At 45.1% G+C, this 20812-nt stretch overlaps 1 protein-coding gene across 2 annotated transcripts in view; it reads left to right on the top strand.

The window, feature by feature from the left end:
• Window positions 1-20812, top strand: part of c15h8orf34 (chromosome 15 C8orf34 homolog) — a 169808-nt gene that overhangs the window by 134299 nt on the left and 14697 nt on the right. For both annotated transcript variants that reach the window (XM_036944104.2, XM_090199666.1), the window contains exon 11: window positions 15719-15869. In XM_036944104.2, coding sequence (XP_036799999.1) covers window positions 15719-15869 — 151 coding nt within the window. The remainder of the gene's footprint in view (window positions 1-15718; window positions 15870-20812) is intronic.

A 20812-nucleotide genomic window follows, 5' to 3' on the forward strand; every position in this document is an offset into this window, starting at 1 on the left:
TAAAGGTTATGTTCCTAAAGCAACAGCCGGAGTAATTTCCCAAGAATTTCTGCTCAATTTCCTTCATAAGTGTCAAGCACTATGTTTAATCAAACCTAGCCCTTCGACTGGGTGTTACCGTCGTCGAGATTTTTCTAAATGTTTACATTTTACAAGCAACAAGAACAAGATAATTAGCATGATGCAATGCTATGTGTATGTTTCAGGGCAGGAATGTGATGGTTTATGTTTCCAGGGCCATTTGGATGTAGTTCAGCTGATATATTGCAGGGCCTCTATTCCTAAGTGTGTGTGTGTGTGTGCGCGCGTGTGTGTGTGTGTGTGACCTCTCTCGTCTCTTCCTGGGTCTTTAGTATTTGGCACTGGCCACCTCTCCACTTTATCAATGGAGCCAGCATGCTCCCACACCTCTATGGTAATATATTATACACCTGATTATCGGCAGACCCAATCTCAATGTTTTATACTCCAGGGAAGTGTCATAAATGGCACCATAATCCCTATATAGTGCACAACTTTTGGCCAGAGCCCATTGGGCCCTGGTCAAAAAGTAGTGCACTGCAAGGGGAATAGGTTGCCATTGGGGACGTAACCTAGGTAACCCAATAGCTGTTATATTCCCCTGCAAAAGTCTCTAGTATTTCCAGACTTTCCATATTAGTGGTTTCCTTTCATGTGGTCTTGGTGCTCCACGTTCACAATGATTGTCTCAATGCAAAAAGTGAGTTTAGAAAACAGCTATCCTGAAGAACTGTAGGAGCTCCTGCATTGCCTTACTTGTGTCCAGTCTCCCTGGTTCCTCTAGGCTGGGACTGTTTCATTCCGGTCATGGAGGGCTAAAACACTTCTGGTATTCATGCTCTGCTTATGCACAGGGACAGATTCAGACCGGGGACACCAGGTGAGTGCAATTACCTAGCAGACAGAAACAGAAACCAGAAGTTATTGCCTCCCTCAGGCACCGAAATCGAACCGCCCAGGACCAATACCTTAAGCTAATCTGGTCTGTGACCACCACTGCCTTTCCCCCCCATTGTACCCTCAAGACTAGGGCTCTATCTCAATTCAATTTCTTGCATCCTATTTCCTCAACGCCTTCTCAAGTGATACCTGGCTCACCTGCCATTGGCCAAACAAACAAACAAACATGCGTGTCTAGGCCCAGTCATGGCCTGCTGCATCCACCTCATCCTCTTTCCCTTTGCCATCCCTCTCTTTCTCTCTCTCTTACCAACACACACCAGTCCCACCAGACCAGACCAGGCACACACACACACGCACACACACACACACACACACACACACACACACACACACACACACACACACACACACACACACACACACACGCCCTTACATGCAAAGCCACCATCAGCCAGGAGTCATAACTAATGCCTTATTTAAATTTAGCCCAAACCCCCGGCTGCTTGGGGTTTTCATTTGTTAGAACAAACAATAGCAAATTACTCACCTCCAATGGACCCGAGAAACAAAGAGCCTGGAGAGCTGGGAGCGAGGAGAGATTGTACTGCTGTGGTTTCTACTAAATATAGTCTACTAATTCAACTTTAAGAGAAACAGTCTGTTTTTCGGCAATTGATTGCTTGTGACTGCATGCAGAGCAGAGCTAGAACCCGCACCGCTCGCTTGCTCTCCCGCACCGCACTCCGTATTAGAAAAGAAAGGCTGACTGTTTGAACTTTAGTGAGCGTGAGTTTTTTCCTTCCTTCGAGTTTTCAGTTTTCACTCTTCATGGGCCAACGTTCAATCAAACTTGCCATGCAGTAATCCCACACAGCAAGGTTAATCCCACACAGCAAGGAGATTTATCAGAAGTAACACTGTTGAAGCTAATATTTATCACTATGGCACATTGAGTGTTTTCTGCGTAGGTTAAGAGCAAGCAGCCATATAAATGCTATTGTAATGTAGTTGGTTGCAAAACACATACTGTCAATATTAATTACATTAATTCTGAAGTATATGTATTTAATAAAACTTTAGCTAACATCCACCAGAGTATACCAAACATTAGGAACACCTTCCTAATATTGCATTGCACCCCTAGGTGTCAAAAACGTTCCACAGGGATGCTGACCCATGTTGACTCCAATGCTTCCCACAGTTGTGTCAAGTTGGCTGGTGGACCAATTTTGATACACACAGGAAACTGTTGAGCGTGAAAAACCCAGCAGCGTTGCAGTTCTTGACACAAAACAGTGTGCCTGGCATCTACTACCATACCCCGTTCAAAGGCACTGAAATCGTTTGTTTTGCATATTCACCCTCTGAATGGGTACGTACACAACACGTACACAATCCATGGCACACGAACACTGAGCAGGTGTTCTTAATGTTTTGTATACTCAGTGTACATCAATACAAAAAAGATCATGTGAATGCAAAACAGATACACAGAATTCATTTGCAATAAAAAATGATTTTATCCAGTGCATCCGTGGACAGCCACTCCATCATCCTTCAGCTAACCTAACACAACCCTAAGTCAAAACACACACACACACACACACACACACACACACACTCCATCATCCTTCAGCTAACCTAACACAACCCTAAGTCAAAACACACACACACACACACACACACACACACACACACTCCATCATCCTTCAGCTAACCTGACACAACCCTAAGTCAAAACACACACACACACACACACACACACACACACACACACACACACACTCCATCGTCCTTCAACTAACCTAACACAACCCTAAGCCGACAGACACACACAAACACACACTCCATCATCCTCCCGCTAACCCAACCCTAACCCCACAGCTACAGGAGGATATTAATAATATGTGGTCTAACGCTTCAGATAATACGTTCCTGTTGTCTTGGCAATGGCTATGGACTCACCTAGGCTGCATCCCAAATTACACCCAATTTATTCCCTATATAGTGCACTACGCTTCACCTGAGCCCAATGGTAATATGTAGGGGATAGGGTGCCAATTGTAATGCGGACTAATGGTAGAATGTGGTCGGTTCAGCTCCCAGGCACACAGACCCAATGACACGACTGATTCAGAGCAGCCAACAGCAAACAGGATATTGACAATAACACAATTACACTCCTGATTCAAGCCTCTCCTCTCTCCTTTCTTCTCTTTTCTTCTCCTCTCCTCTTCTCCCCTCCCCTCTCTTCCCTTTCCTCTCCTTTCCTTTACTCCCCTCTCTCTTCCCATCTCTCTCCTTTCCTCTTCTCCCCTCTCTCTTCCCATCTCTCTCCTTTCCTCTACTCCCCTCTCCTCCCCTCTCTCTTCCCTTCCCTCTCCTTTCCTCTACTCCCCTCACCTCTTCTCCCCTCTCTCTTCCCATCTATCTCCTTTCCTCTACTCCCCTCTCCTCTTCTCCCCTCTCCTCTTCTCCCCTCTCCTCTTCTCCCCTCTCTCTCTTCCCATCTCTCTCCTTTCCTTTCCTTTCCTTTCCTCTACTCCCCTCTCCTCTTCTCCCCTCTCTCTTCCCTTCCCTCTCCTTTCCTCTACTCCGCTCTCCTCTTCTCCCCTCTCTCTTCCCATCTTTCTCCTTTCCTCTACTCCCCTCTCCTCTTCTCCTCTCTCTCTTCCCATCTCTCTCCTTTCCTAAACTCCGCTCTCCTCTTCTCCCCTCTCTCTTCCCTTCCCTCTCCTTTCCTCTAATCCCCTCTCCTCTTCTCCCCTCTCTATTCCCTTCCCTCTCCTTTCCTCTACTCCCCTCTCCTCTTCTCCCCTCTCTCTTCCCATCTTCCTCCTTTCCTCTACTCCCCTCTCCTCTTCTCCCCTCTCTCTTCCCTTCCCTCTCCTTTCCTCTACTCCCCTCTCCTCTTCTCCCCTCTCTCTTCCCATCTTTCTCCTTTCCTCTACTCCCCTCTCCTCTTCTCCCCTCTCTCTTCCCTTTCCTCTCCTTTCCCTTTCCTCTCCTTTCCTCTCCTTTCCTCTACTCCCCTTTCCTCTTCTCCCCTCTCCTCTTCTCCCCTCTCTCTTCCCATCTATCTCCTTTCCTCTACTCCCCTCTCCTCTTCTCCCCTCTCCTCTTCTCCCCTCTCCTCTTCTCCCCTCTCTCTCTTCCCATCTCTCTCCTTTCCTTTCCTTTCCTTTCCTCTACTCCCCTCTCCTCTTCTCCCCTCTCTCTTCCCTTCCCTCTCCTTTCCTCTACTCCGCTCTCCTCTTCTCCCCTCTCTCTTCCCATCTTTCTCCTTTCCTCTACTCCCCTCTCCTCTTCTCCTCTCTCTCTTCCCATCTCTCTCCTTTCCTAAACTCCGCTCTCCTCTTCTCCCCTCTCTCTTCCCATCTTTCTCCTTTCCTCTACTCCCCTCTCCTCTTCTCCCCTCTCTCTTCCCATCTCTCTCATTTCCTCTACTCCCCTCTCGCTTCCCTTCCCTCTCCTTTCCTCTTCTCCCCTCTCCTCTTCTCCCCTCTCTCTTCCCTTTCCTCTCCTTTCCTCTACTCCCCTCTCCTCTTCTCCCCTCTCTCTTCCCATCTCTCCCCTTTCCTCTACTCACCTCTCCTCTTCTCCCCTCTCTCTTCCCTTTCCTCTCCTTTCCTCTACTCCCCTCTCCTCTTCTCCCCTCTCTCTTCCCATCTCTCTCCTTCCCTCTACTCCGCTCTCCTCTTCTCCCATCTCTCTTCCCTTTCCTCTCCTTTCCTCTACTCCGCTCTCCTCTTCTCCCATCTCTCTTCCCTTTCCTCTCCTTTCCTCTACTTCCCTCTCCTCTTCTCCCCTCTCTCTTCCCATCTCTCTCCTTCCCTCTACTCCGCTCTCCTCTTCTCCCATTTCTCTCCTTTCCTCTACTCCGCTCTCCTCTTCTCCCCTCTCTCTTCCCTTTCCTTTCCTCTACTCCCCTCTCCTCTTCTCTCATCTTTCTCCTTTCCTCTACTCCGCTCTCCTCTTCTCCCCTCTCTCTTCCCTTTCCTCTCCTTTCCTCTACTCCGCTCTCCTCTTCTCCCCTCTCTCTTCCCTTTCCTCTCCTTTCCTCTACTCCCCTCTCCTCTTCTCCCCTCTCTCTTCCCTTTCCTCTCCTTTCCTCTACTCCCCTCTCCTCTTCTCCCCTCTCTCTTCCCATCTCTCTCCTTCCCTCTACTCCGCTCTCCTCTTCTCCCCTCTCTCTTCCCTTCCCTCTCCTTTCCTCTACTCCCCTCTCCTCTTCTCCCCTCTCTCTTCCCTTTCCTCTCCTTTCCTCTACTCCGCTCTCCTCTCCTCCCCTCTCTCTTCCCATCTTTCTCCTTTCCTCTACTCCGCTCTCCTCTTCTCCCCTCTCTCTTCACTTTCCTCTCCTTTCCTGAGAGACTACAAAGGCAGGTCTACTATGACATACTGTCTACACGCTGGGATCCACAAGGCCAGCCAAACCATGGTCTTCTGGAGTGCTGGATTGTTATAGTTCAACAATAGCTCATCATTAACTGGCCAAAAGTGCGTCCCAAATGGCACCCTATTCCCTATATAGTGTACTATTTTTGACCAGGGTCCATAGGGCAAAAGTAGTGTACTGTACAGAGGATAGTGTGCCATTTTGGACACTTCCAAGGGCAGCCAAACAATGGAGATGTTCTAGGGTGCTGCTGCGTGCCTGCAACAATAGTCCATCATTAACTGACGGGTAAGGGACGAGGACAAAGCAATGGGGGTGTATGAAAGAGACACGGACACCTTAAATGAACTGTCCAATGTTTCCAGAGTTCTATGAAATGTGACCTATAATTACTTACAATATGAGTGAAATAGTTTTCCTTTCAAAAAATGGTAGGGGAGAGTGGAGCAAGTTGAGCAAAAGGGGTAAGTTGAGCCACCCCTGTTTCTAGGAAACCATACACAAAATGAATAAGTTGACCAAATATTTAGGAAGAGGTCATCATTTCATGGAGTCTGTGAAGGAAGAAACCACATGGAAAAAGTGGTAAGACAGTTAGGTCCAAAAAAACAGATTTTCACCAAATGAATCTATCGTGTTCAAGGTTTAATGATGCTTGTATCTAAACCAAAGTAGATAATTTTAAGTTGTGGTCTCTATAAGCTTCCATAGGAGGTCCTAAACCTAGCATGAATGTGTATCCTTGTAGCTGTGTGGGCTAATATAGTCAACATGTTTGCCTTGGGGTAAGTTGAGCAAATGTAAGTGTTTTCTTCCAAGGCATAATGCAAGGCATTCTTGCTGTGATATGAGGTAACAGCAGGGCCTATGTTAAGTGTTTGTTAGGTGTTAAGCCTGTGTTAAAATGATTAAAAGATTATCATTTTGACCCCACGGGGTGAGTTCTTGCGTGGAGCCCCAGATCGAGGGAGATTATCAGTGGTCTTGTATGTCTTCCATTTCCTAATAATTGCTCCCACAGTTGATTTCTTCAAACCAAGCTGCTTACCTATTGCAGATTCAGTCATCCCAAACTGGTGCAGGTCTACAATTTTGTTTCTGGTGTCCTTTGACAGCTCTTTGGTCTTGGCCATAGTAGAGTTTGGAGTGTGACTGTTTGAGGTTGTGGACAGGTGTCTTTTATACTGATAACAGGTGTCTTTTATACTGATAACAAGTTCAAACAGGTGCCATTAATACAGGTAACGAGTGGAGGACAGAGGAGCCTCTTAAAGAAGAAGTTACAGGTCTGTGAGAGCCAGAAATCTTGCTTGTTTGTAGGTGACCAAATACTTATTTTCCACCATAATTTGCAAATAAATTCATTAAAAATCCTACAATGTGATTTTCTTGATTTTTTTTCTCATTTTGTCTGTCATAGTTGAAGTGTACCTATTATGAAAATTACAGTCCTCTCTCATCTTTTTAAGTGGGAGAACTTGCACAATTGGTGGCTGACTAAATACTTTTTTTGCCCCACTGTAGGTGCCCTTTGCGAGGCATTGGAAAAGCTCCCTGGTCTTTGTTGTTGAATCTGAGTTTGAAATTCACTGCTCGACTGGAGAACCTTCCAGATCATTGTATGTGTGCGGTACAGAGATGAGGTAGTCGTTCAAATATGTTAAAACACTATTAATGCACACAGAGTGAGTCCATGTAACTTATTATGTGACTTGTTAAGCACATTTTTACTCCTGAACTTATTTTGTACGTCCTCTACACCTGCATTGCTTGCCGTTTGGGGTTTTAGGCTGGGTTTCTGTACAGCACTTTGATATATCATGTAAGAAGGGCTATATAAATACATTTGATTTGATTTAGGCTTGCCATAACAAAATGGCTGAATACTCAAGACACTTCAGCTTTTAATTTTGTATTCATTTGTAACAATTTAGAAAACATTATCCCACTTTGACATTATCGGGTATTGTGTAGGCCAGTAACAAAAAAATCTCAAATTAATCCATTTTAAATTCAGGCTGTAACACAACAAAATGTGGAAAAATTCATGGGGTGTGAATACTTTCTGAAGGCACTGTATAATTCTCACTGTAATCTACATTATTAGCCTGGTCCCAGGTCTGTGTGTGTTGCAGCTAACTCCTATATGGTTCCTTGTCATGCCAAACATGCTGAAAACAATAGTTTGGCTAAACGTACTGTATGTTACTGTTGATCGTTATTAGTTACCCAAAAAAAGCCTTCTAACAAATATCATATCGTACCAGGTAAACAACGTTATTATAAATATCCTTTTAAAAGATAACATTTTTACACCAAACAATGAGGAAACAAACCAGATGTGTAGTCGAGCTGTCTCTCACATGCAGGGTTAGGCCCATAAATCAACCAGTTGTTTTCAGCGAGCTGTCAGAAAACACAAGGGACACATGCAGACAAAGGAAGAAATAAGACTAAATCATATTGGATTACTTTCTCTTCCTCTTTCCCTCTCCCCCCTTTTGCTCCCCCTCCATCACTCCCTCATACTCTCATCCCTCCCTCCCTCCCTCCCTCCCTCCCTCCCTCCCTCCCTCCCTCCCTCCCTCCCTCCCTCCCTCCCTCCCTCCCTCCCTCCCTTCCTCCCTCCCTCCCTCCCTCATTCATCTTTCCCGCCCTCCCTCATTCATCTCTCCCTCCCTCCCGCCTGTCCTTTCCCCCACTCCATCTCTTCCTCCCTCTCTCGTTCATCTCTCCCTCCCTCCCTCATTCATCTCTCCCTCCCTCCCTCATTCATCTCTCCCTCCCTCCCGCCTGTCCTTTCCCCCACTCCATCTCTTCCTCCCTCCCTCATTCATCTCTCCCTCCCTCCCTCATTCATCTCTCCCTCCCTCCCGCCTGTCCCTTTCCCCCACTCCATCTCTTCCTCCCTCCCTCATGAATCCCTCCCTCCCTCCCTCCCTCCCGCCTGTCCCTTCCCCCACTCCATCTCTTCCTCCCTCTCTCGTTCATCTCTTCCTCCCTCCTGTCCTTTCCCTCACTCCATCCCTCCCTATCACGTTCATCTCTCCCTCCATCCTCATTTTCTGAAAACAACAGGCATGCCTTCTATTAAGTGGTTTGAAGAGGTCAACCTGTGGTCTTAAAGGGGATGAGGTAGCGGTGGTGGTCTTGCTAGTGGTGTGTGTGTTCCTAGCTGCTTCCTGTTCCACTTGGGTTGCCCACTAGCAGTCCCTCACTAGACCAGACTACAACGCGCTGCGATGGGCAACATGTGGCCCAAGAGTCATGTGGGCAGACCAGAAGTCCAAACATTGCACCATTTTTTACCAGGGTCCATGGGGTATCAAGTGTCAAAGGTGATGAACGTGGCTTAGAAGCAATATTTCCCAAAATAGACAACCTTTCTTACCAGTTATGAATAGATCAGAACTTTATCATTCATGGTAGACCAGAGTAAAACCCAGACAGGAGTCTTTTTCTGGCCTTTTCCTGCCCTCAAAAGGGCAGAGTTTAAACGACAGCATACTGTCTGTCTGTCTGTCTCTCTAGCTCTTCTTCTTCACCACCACCAAGGTGATTGAGGCTGATGACTGCATGCACACAGGCCTGACAGTCCTGCTGTGCACCGGGGCCGACTGGGACCCAAAAACTCCCTGTTAGTGGTGCTGGTGGATATTACTGCTGAGCACGCACACACACACACACACACACACACACACACACACACACACACACACACACACACACACACACACACACACACACACACACACACACACACACACACACACACACACACACACACACACACACACACACACACACACACACACACACACACACACACACACACACACACACACACACACACACACACACACACACACACACACACACACACACACACACACACACACACACACACACACACACACACACACACACACACACACACACACACACACACACACACACACACACACACACACACACACACACACACACACACACACACACACACACACACACACACACACACACACACACACACACACACACACACACACACACACACACACACACACACACACACACACACACACACACACACACACACACACACACACACACACACACACACACACACACACACACACACACACACACACACACACACACACACACACACACACACACACACACACACACACACACACACACACACACACACACACACACACACACACACACACACACACACACACACACACACACACACACACACACACACACACACACACACACACACACACACACACACACACACACACACACACACACACACACACACACACACACACACACACACACACACACACACACACACACACACACACACACACACACACACACACACACACACACACACACACACGTGTGTGTGTGTCGGCCCCGGTGCACAGCAGGACTGTATTCAGACAGCAGTGTATTTCAATCTGGACTCCCATCCTCTCTCTCTCAACATGGATCTAATTTAGGTAGGAATCAGATCCATGTTTGTTAGTTGGACAGAAGCATCACCACCAAAGGATTTTCTTCCATTTTCTTTGTTCACCTTGGGCTCGGCTTTGGGTTTCTGCAGTGTTGGCTGGGAGTGGAATTATACAACGTTGGTTTTCTAGCCGTTGACATGAATGACCTCATCATAACTCATTACCAAATTATAAAAGTACTTTATCTCAGAGATGAACACAACAAACCTTGTTCTTTTGATTTGTTGTTCATCTGGATGAAATAAAATGATTTGCATCGATGCGTCCAACAAACAAATGAAACAAAACAGTTTGACTCATTTGGGTCATCATCTAAACATACATCATTATCAATACAATGCAATGCAATGACTGTTTCAGACAGGAGTGACTCAGTTTCTCTCTCGGGACTGGAGCCCTATTCCCTCTATAGTCAACTACTTATGTCCAGAGCCCTACTCCCTCTATAGTCACCTACTTATGTCCAGAGCCCTACTCCCTCTATAGTCACCTACTTATGTCCAGAGCACAACTCCCTCTATAGTCACCTACTTATGTCCAGAGCCCTACTCCCTCTATAGTCACCTACTTATGTCCAGAGCCCTACTCCCTCTATAGTCACCTACTTATGACCAGAGCCCTACTCCCTCTATAGTCACCTACTTATGTCCAGAGCCCTACTCCCTCTATAGTTACCTACTTATGTCCAGAGCCCTACTCCCTCTATAGTTACCTACTTATGTCCAGAGCCCTACTCTCTCTATAGTCACCTACTTATGACCAGAGCCCTACTCCCTCTATAGTCAACTACTTATGTCCAGAGCCCTACTCCCTCTATAGTCACCTACTTATGTCCAGAGCCCTACTCCCTCTATAGTCAACTACTTATGTCCAGAGCCCTACTCCCTCTATAGTCACCTACTTATGACCAGAGCCCTACTCCCTCTATAGTCACCTACTTATGTCCTGAGCCCTACTCCCTCTATAGTTACCTACTTATGTCCAGAGCCCTACTCCCTCTATAGTTACCTACTTATGTCCAGAGCCCTACTCTCTCTATAGTCACCTACTTATGACCAGAGCCCTACTCCCTCTATAGTCAACTACTTATGTCCAGAGCCCTACTCCCTCTATAGTCACCTACTTATGTCCAGAGCCCTACTCCCTCTATAGTCAACTACTTATGTCCAGAGCCCTACTCCCTCTATAGTCAACTACTTATGACCAGAGCCCTACTCCCTCTATAGTCACCTACTTATGTCCAGAGCCCTACTCCCTCTATAGTCACCTACTTATGTCCAGAGCCCTACTCTCTCTATAGTTACCTACTTATGTCCAGAGCCCTACTCCCTCTATAGTCAACTACTTATGACCAGAGCCCTACTCCCTCTATAGTCACCTACTTATGTCCAGAGCCCTACTCCCTCTATAGTCACCTACTTATGTCCAGAGCCCTACTCTCTCTATAGTTACCTACTTATGTCCAGAGCCCTACTCTCTCTATAGTTACCTACTTATGTCCAGAGCCCTACTCCCTCTATAGTCAACTACTTATGTCCAGAGCCCTACTCCCTCTATAGTCACCTACTTATGACCAGAGCCCTACTCCCTCTATAGTCACCTACTTATGTCCAGAGCCCCCTACTCCCTCTATAGTCAACTACTTATGACCAGAGTTCTACTCCCTCTATCGTGCACTACTTTGACCATTTGTTAAATGTCTGGAAGTGAAGAATATTCCAAAAGGCAGGTTTTTCTGATTTTCTGACACTAGGTCCAAGTGCAACCATCTGCAGTGGAAAGCTGTGATCTATTTCACCAAAAGCAGATGCTCCCTGCATTCCAAATGGTTTCCTATTCCCTATATAGTGCACTACTTTTGACGAGAATCCTGTAGGAAGTTCACTATATAGGGAATAGGTTACCATTTGGGATGCAGGGGCTGTGTCCACATCACGATAGGCAGACAAAGTTCACACAGTACAGCCAGATAGATAAAATAAGAAATTCCATCCAGGCGATATCAAAGCCAGTGTAACAGCTTTCCAATTTGATCAATGCGCTGCAATATTTGCAAGACCATTTGGTTGTTTTGGACCAAAAGTATATTCACTGGCCCATGTGGGAATCCAACCTGGCACACAAATACACACGTACACTTAGGAGTAGAGGTAATCATGACGGTAATCACAACCGTATATCATGAAGTGACTAAAGACTACAGGGGCCCTTCCACATGGTGCTGTAGAGTCCTAAAGTCTACAGGGGCCCTTCCACATGGTGCTGTAGAGTCCTAAAGACTACAGGGGCCCTTCCACATGGTACTGTAGAGTCCTAAAGACTACAGGGGCCCTTCCACATGGTACTGTAGAGTCCTAAAGACTACAGGGGCCCTTCCACATGGTACTGTAGAATCCTAAAGACTACAGGGGCCCTTCCACATGGTACTGTAGAGTCCTAAAGTCTACAGGGGCCCTTCCACATGGTACTGTAGAGTCCTAAAGACTACAGGGGCCCTTCCACATGGTACTGTAGAGTCCTAAAGACTACAGGGGCCCTTCCACATGGTACTGTGCAGTCCTAAAGACTACAGGGGCCCTTCCACATGGTACTGTAGAGTCCTAAAGACTACAGGGGCCCTTCCACATGGTACTGTAGAGTCCTAAAGACTACAGGGGCCCTTCCACATGTTACTGTAGAGTCCTAAAGACTACAGGGGCCCTTCCACATGGTACTGTAGAGTCCTAAAGCCAAGCAAGATACACAGGATTCCAATATACACACAACCTTCTATTAATTAACCTCCCTAGATAACATCACAATGTAAACAGACAAAGTATGCCAAGAATCAAAGCATAACTTGGTGAGTAAATGGATGTTGTTTTCATCAGGGGGACTAAACAGACACGACTCCCTATATATTATACATACTGACTGTACAAAACATTAAGAACACCTGCTCCTTCCATGACATAGACTGACCAGGTGAATGCTATGATCCCTAATTGATGTCACTTGTTAAATCCACTTCATTTAGTGTAGATGAAGGGGAGTGTAATGGCTGTTGGTGGAAGAAGGTGAGGACCAAAGCGCAGCGTGGTACGTGTTCATGTTATTTTATTGACACTGAACACTAATACAACAATAACAAAGGGAACAACCGAAACAGTTCTGTCTGCTGCAGACACAAACACAGAAAACAACTACCCACAAAAACCCAGTGGGAAAAAGCTACCTAAGTAACGATAGACAGCTGCCTCTGATTGTGGAAAAACTGAGTTTAAATATATTTGGCTAAGGTGTATGTAAACATCCGACTTCAACTTTATTTGACCTTTGCTTCTGACCAAAAGTAGCACACTAGACAAGAGTATTATGTAGCTGGGGAATAGGGTGTCATTTAGGTTACATCTGTGAATGTCCAGTTTCAATTGTTACAGTCAGGTCTAGAGGGTCTCAATAGGCAACATGCTATATGGGAGATAAAGAACATGTTTAGGACAAGTCAGCCAGCCAACCAGCCAACAAGTCAGTTAGACAGCAAGTCAGCCAGCATGCCAGCCAGTGAGCCAGTCAGTCAGTAGTTAAGCAGTCGGTCTGTGGACTACAACACTCTGCATTGTTTAGCTGGCTCATTACATCTCCAGACATATGTTTCACCTGGTTCATTTGGAGTCTCATAAGGGCCACAAACACTGAATATACTGTTCTGTATGTCTATGTGTGTGTATAACTGATCCTAGGTCTGGTGTCTATGAAGAACTGCAACCCAGAGCGAGAATGTAGATGTGACTGCGATACTAAAATGCTTTGTTCTATGGAATGGGCATCTCATCTGGGTAAAGTCATGTAGTCAAAAAATAAAAGATGATGGCAGGATCTCCCAGAACAGACCACAACGAGTTCTGTTTAAATTGTGGTATTTTATGGGAGATGCCTTCTACCCAGAACCTGTTTGTGTGTGGAGATGTCACGAAAGATGTCACAGAGAGAATACCCAGAAAAGCATGACTAGATGATGTCATGCTGGAGGGAGTGAGGGAGGGAGGGAGGAACATGTCATGTAATGTTTCACCCTGCTGGCAGACTGGTTAGAGGGTTATAATTACTGATGGGTTGTGGTCTTACCGCCACAGAGCTCTTCATGTCGCTAATAGGCAGAAAGACCAACTTCAGGGCTTTTTCCCAAATAGCACCCTATTCCCTATAGAGTGGACTACGTATGACCAGGGCCCATAGGGCTCTGATCAAAATAAGTGCACAAAGGGCTTTAGAGAATAGGGTACCATTTAGGGGAAAGCTCCAGTCTCCCCCAAAATCACGTTTTGCCATTTATCCTTGGGCAGCGCCCGGCAACAGACCCTGTTGTTTTTCGTCATTCCTTTTCTATGCGGACATGTTTTAAGACCACTCACTCAATCCACATTCAGATCAGGGGGCCTACAATGAGTACCAGTGTTAGGCTAGGGATGTGTCCCAAATAGCACCCTATTCCCTATGTAGTGCACTACTCTTTACCGGAGCCCTATAGACCACTCGTCAAAAGGAGTGCACTATATAGGGAATAGGGTGCCTTTTGGGATACAACCCATGTGTAAGGTTAGCTATCCCTCTGGGTTGGTCTATAAACGTAGTGGAGAGAAGCTGTATGTCTCTCATCAGATCTGTGCCTTTAGACGTTGTGCGTCCCAAATGGCATCCTTTTCCCTATATAGTGGACTACTTTTGACCAGAGCCTTATGTGCCCTGGTTGAAAATAGTGCAGTATTAGGAAATATGGTGCCATTTGGGACCCATCCATACACTACCCTGCCTGGACAGTCCATCATGTGAAACCAGCCTGTCAGTGGACGCTAAGAGTGTCCAGTGATGTCACAGTTGGCAGTGATGTCACTATAACTCATGTTAGGGTTCAGTACAACTACGTCCCAAATAGCACCATATTACCCATTTAATGCGTCTACTTTTAACTAGAGCCCTATGGCCGTCTTATCATTGGACACACAAAGGTCCACTGGATTAACAGCTCATCTGACCTGTCTGTGATCACTGGGATAAAAGAGGGGAGGGGGGGGATTATGTGTACTCCAATTATAGAATCTGGCAACCCCGGTCTTACTAAATTATGTCTCATGCCAGGAATAGGTATGGCGGCATGGCAGTAATACATGGCAACCCAGCTACCCCAGCAGCCAGTTGCAACCGTAGTCTACTTTGCTTATTCATGATCCCTGAATGTCTGTTCATAGTTGTTCAAGTTTTTAAACACTTTTCTAGTTTTGATATTGTAAAAAAATGGTATCCATATGCTTATGAAACTATTTCCAAACAGTTTGGTTTGTTAGATGTATTGTTTGTTAACTGCCTATACTGTAGATGGATCAGCGCTCTCAGACAGCCTGGCTAGCAGGAGCCGTATTCTGCATCCCAAATGGCACTCTATTTCCTACATAGTGCACTGCTTTTGACCAAAGCCCTATGGGTAGTGCACTCAAAATGGAATAGGGTGCACTTGTGAGACAACCTTGCACTCCATTTCAGAATTTATTGATTGTTATTTATAAAAATCCCCTCAAACGACCACTACTGACAGTCTAGTAGTCTACCAGTCGATGTTCTACCATCCGAGGCTAGCCTAAACCCCGCGCCTCCAACCCACCCACTTTCATCTACACTCTGTGGTTACCCAAAGTTTTTCTAATGCCCATAAAATATAATAATTGCCTCTTGTTACAACAGATATGGCTGGGGCCTGCCCCCATTTTGAGCTTTTGAGCAAAAGCTTGATTATTCAATGATGTTGTAATTGAGGGGGTCTTTCTTTCTTCTAATGTGACTTTCTCTATTTTTTCTCCCACTCTCTCTTTCTTCTCTGTGTCAGCGTCAGGCAGTCTGGGAGGCTGATGTGAAGGTGGTTAAAGGAGTAGGAGGAGGGAGCTCGTCCAGGGAGCTGCTGGGACAGACGGGGGGACTGCTGCTAAGTGACTCCCTCTTCTCTAAAGAACTAGAAAACATGGGCAAACACCTCGCTGGTAGGCATCTATCTGGGTGTGTATGGTGTGTGTGGAGGGGGGGGGGGGTTCTTTGTGTGACGGGAGTGTTATTTTTTTACAGTGACAAACATTGTGGGTAACCCAGATCAAACAATCACTCACAGACACACAGACACACAGACACACAGACAGACAGACAGACAGACAGACAGACAGACAGACAGACAGACAGACAGACAGACAGACAGACAGACAGACAGACAGACAGACAGACAGACAGACAGACAGACAGACAGACAGACAGACAGACAGACAGACAGAGCTCCATTAAACATTGCATATATGACAGAAAGAGAACATGGGGAGAGAGAGAGACAGAATTAACCTAGCTCCTGCCAAAGCACATATTTGGGGCTTGTGCAATTTGATTGGCTAATTAAAAACTGATCTGCCAATTAAAAGTGTCTGGAAAAAAATATATTTATTTTTACCCCTCGGCATCTTTTATTAATTTAATAAATACAGCTCTGGTAAGTCGTTAAAACCTTCTGTGAAATTGATAGCTTACACACACACACACACACTGCTATGAACTGACATATTTTAATTTATAAAACCACACACACACTCATGCACACACTTCGCATGCTGTGACCTGACACATTTTAAGTTCTTAGAACCATGACCAAAATATGGGAGCAGTCACTGTGCCTTTCCATCAGGCTTGATCTCTCTCCTCTCTTTGAACGATGGTTGACGTGACGTCTGTCTGGGTGACTCTCTGAGACGTTCGTCACGGTCGTTACGGGTGGCTGCGACGTAGAGTATTAATTTATTAACCAGATGAAAGTAGACCAAAGAGTGAAGTCGCCATCCACAGTCAACCTAAGACATGTGTCACCCAATTGTTTGTTCCTGCACATTCCCCCTTTAAGCTGTGGTTATCTCTTCTGTGTCCCAAACGGGTTTATAAGAGTCTATATTCCCTTATTACTGTAGTGCACTACAGGCCCTGGTCAAAGTAGTGCACTATATAGGGAATAAAGTGCAGTTTGGGATGCAGCCTCTGCTGCATGTACACCACATATGTGTCACCATTCTAGGGTTATGTCAAGCATTTTGACCACACTTAGTGTAACTATTAATGTCACGCAGAGGCACTCACAGCTGGTAAATATCTTCTGCGTCTTCTCAGACCTCAGCTCATCTGCTCATTGGTTGCCTGTTGTATGTATGGGTCTGTCTCCCTCACACAGGGTTTTCACTAGCAAAACAGAACCCTGTCTGGCACTTTGGAGACACAGTGGGGAGGCCCTATGTTGGCAACATGCACACTTTGAGCTTTTGAAAATGCCACTGCTGTGTATCTCATAATGCAATAACGTATCGGCTCATTGTTAGCCTGTTGTATCTCTCTCCCTCACAGTCCCGTCAGGAGAATAATACGCTGGCTGACTTTGGGACACAAGAGGAGGCCCTGTGTTGGCAACACATTCACTTTGAGCAGCTAGTAAAATATCACTGTTGAGTGTCTCAATAATTAATCTCCACGGCGATAGACTATTGTCTCCCACACACTCCTACTGATTGCACTGAGGTAGAGGTTTCTCTTATCCACAGATCTAAGATCTGATTACTCAATTCCCAATACTCTCCTAAACCCTTAAATGGATATAAAAAAGATCTGACCCTGTATAAGCAGTTAGGGGCAACTTCTCTACCTACTCCACTGAACTAAATGCTGCATCTTAGCAATTTACCTCAGGGGCTAATATTCCAAACTTCTGACGAAGTGAAAATGTAAGTGTAAGTTAGGATTTTCCCCTGAGTGTATAGAGATTTGTACACTGCCTGGCAGTATGGGGCACTAGAGAAGTCCTTAAAGTCGTTGTGTTGACAACATGGCACACTTTGCACTCGTTCTTTATGAAACACCCTCAAGCCATCAGGTGGCATTGATTTCTAGTTGTTTTACTTAAGTTAGGCTGTATTGAATCAGAGGGCTCCCCATTGAAGGGAGACGTTGAACAACTTAATTCCCCGTCTTTCATGCCTCTATTAGCTGCTAATCTGTTCCATGTTTCAACCCACCGCCTCTCCTTTTATCTCCTCTCTCACCCCAAATTATGTGGTAATGGTGCATCCCCCTTCTACTAGTCCGTTTTTGAAATACAATTAGGTTTATCTACTTTCTTTTGTAATCCCTGTGGATATAAGTAATAGGTTACTTTTTTCCCACCAAAAGATCCCATTTGATTATTAGACTTGTCTCAAGTAGAACTTCGCTAGGGTTGCAAAATTCCGGTAACTTTTCCAAGATCCCCAGGTTTTTCATAAATACCGCTTGGAGAATTCCAGTTGGTGAATTACCTCATTGCTTAATTCTCCTGATTACGGGAATCCTCCAACGAGGAGTTCTGGAAAACTTTTTTTCTGAACTTTGGGAAAGTCACCAGAATTTTGCAACCCTAATCTCTTTGATGATTGAAGTCTGTGCGTAATACTAGCTTTAGTCCTATGATATGGAATGTGAATAGTCAGAGCAGATGGCTAATAAAACATGCTGTTTACCGACCTGGAACCAGTCTAGGCTTAGTCTGACTGCCAGTCTGTATGTCTTATCATGCCAACTCCTTGTCGCTCCTTGTTATGCCAAACAAAGGCAGCAATGGAGTAGTCTTGAGGACACACAGATCTGGGATCAGTTTTAGGGTAATGCAATTCAGTTCATGATAATTCTCCTATCCGTTCGACATCATTTATCTGTAATCATGTTGTTTAATGTTATTCAGGGAGTACATCTCATTCTGGCCGACAACATGCAGATTTTATCCAAACGAAAAGATATGACTGAATCGTTAACGTGTGTGTGTGTGCCCGCCAGTGTGCCTGTCTTTAAAGTTTCCATTTTGGAGAGGTTGGAAGCCGGAGTCAATAAAGCATTGCATGTGATCTAAGAGTTGTAAGGGTGTTGTAATGCGGTGGTCCTGTACTCTATCACTAAATGTCTTCTCTTTCTGATCAAAGAGTTTAGAATAGATTATATCTGCCTCCTCCCTCCCACCCGCCTTGTGCTAAGTGCATTTGAGTCCTGATGCCTCCAACCTTGATTGTCTTTTAAACAATTGTCATCACTTATTTTAGTCTGGAGGCCAGGCATCAGCTCAGACTGTGAACACAGTACTTGAACTACAGTGAGTTAATCAAGTTGGATACAGATAAATACATTCCTGATTTTTAGATTGTGTCCCAAATGGCACCCTTTTCCCTTTGTAGTGCACTACTTTTGACAAGGACGCTGGTGAAACAGGGAACAGTGTGCCATTTGGGACGCAGTCTTCGATGTTTAATAAACGGGATGTGAGAGCCATGTTTTAATTGGAGAGGACAGGAGGAGGAGTGGAAGGGGAACTATCTTCGTCACACTTACAGTAACAGCATGACTGCATCAACACCCAAATCACTTACGGTCAGGAACAACGATTTTCCAAACCGACTGAAAGAATGCTTTTGTTTATCATAACATCAGTTGATGATCATATTGGCTTTATGGGAACTGATTATTTATCAACATATCCTGTTTAGTTGAATCAAACACCAACGATCTCGGTCATGGTAGAATGGGTGCTGTGTGGGAGAGTATGACATTTCACGCCCTCATACCTGCTGCATTTTTTTCACTGCTTATAAGCACCGACCGAAATATGGCATTATGAAAGCAGCTTCATGTACAGTTTCTCAAGATTAGTAGTAGTTGTGTATTCATTTATCACTTGTGTACAGTTGGATATTCAAGTCGCTTCCTAAAGGTCTACATTTGGTGTTTCAGTAGATGTATCCTGTTTTCTCAAGTGACTAACCCAGATCTGACACTGTGATGGAATAGTATGGCAACGCATGAAGAACCCATGTACATGTGCCTTCAGAAAGTATGGCAACGCATGAAGAACCCATGTACATGTGCCTTCAGAAAGTATGGCAACGCATGAAGAACCCATGTACATGTGCCTTCAGAAAGTATGGCAACGCATGAAGAACCCATGTACATGTGCCTTCAGAAAGTATGGCAACGCATGAAGAACCCATATACATGTGCCTTCAGAAAGTATGGCAACGCATGAAGAACCCATATACATGTGCCTTCAGAAAGTATGGCAACGCATGAAGAACCCATGTACATGTGCCTTCAGAAAGTATGGCAATGCATGAAGAACCCATGTACATGGGCCTTCAGAAATTTTTCCCACCCTTGATTTTTTCCATATTTTGTTGTGTTACAGCCTGAATTTAAAATTGATTAAATTTCTTTTTTTTTGTCACTGGCTTACACACTATAGAGTACCACAGTATGAGTCATAATACCCATTAAAAACTAGCAGTCAAAGAGGGAAATGGTTCAAATTGTTTTTCCACAATTCATTTTTCCCATAGGGGATTTTAGAAACACTTAAAATAAGGGCTGTGTTTTGTGTAGGCTTACTCTGGTGTGACGTTTTGCTAACTCTGTAAATCTCTCGACACCAGGTAAAAAAATAAAAAATAAATCTACTTAAATTATTATACAAAATTCTTGCAACCAATAGAATTGTCACGTTCGTCATAATGAGGAGACCAAGGCGCAGTGTGATAAGAATACATTTATTTGCACGAAGAACACTAAACAAACGTGCCGTGAAAAGACACGCGTGCTGACAGGAAACAGCACATAGACAATAACCCACCAAACCTAAATTGAAAATGGCAACCTAAATAGGATCCCCAATCAGAGACAACGATAAACAGCTGCCTCTGATTGGGAACCAATTCAGGCCACCATAGACCTAAATTTACCTAGACATACCAAAATCCCATAGATATACAAAACCCCTAGACAAGACAAAAACACACATACCACCCTCATCACACCCTGACCTAACCAAAATAACAAAGAAAACAAAGATAACTAAGGTCAGGGCGTGACAAGAATGCAGATTTTGCTGCAA

This window comes from Oncorhynchus mykiss, chromosome 15 (assembly GCF_057628025.1).
Source record: "Oncorhynchus mykiss isolate SJ-2025 chromosome 15, ASM5762802v1, whole genome shotgun sequence".
Lineage (NCBI taxonomy): Eukaryota > Metazoa > Chordata > Actinopteri > Salmoniformes > Salmonidae > Oncorhynchus > Oncorhynchus mykiss.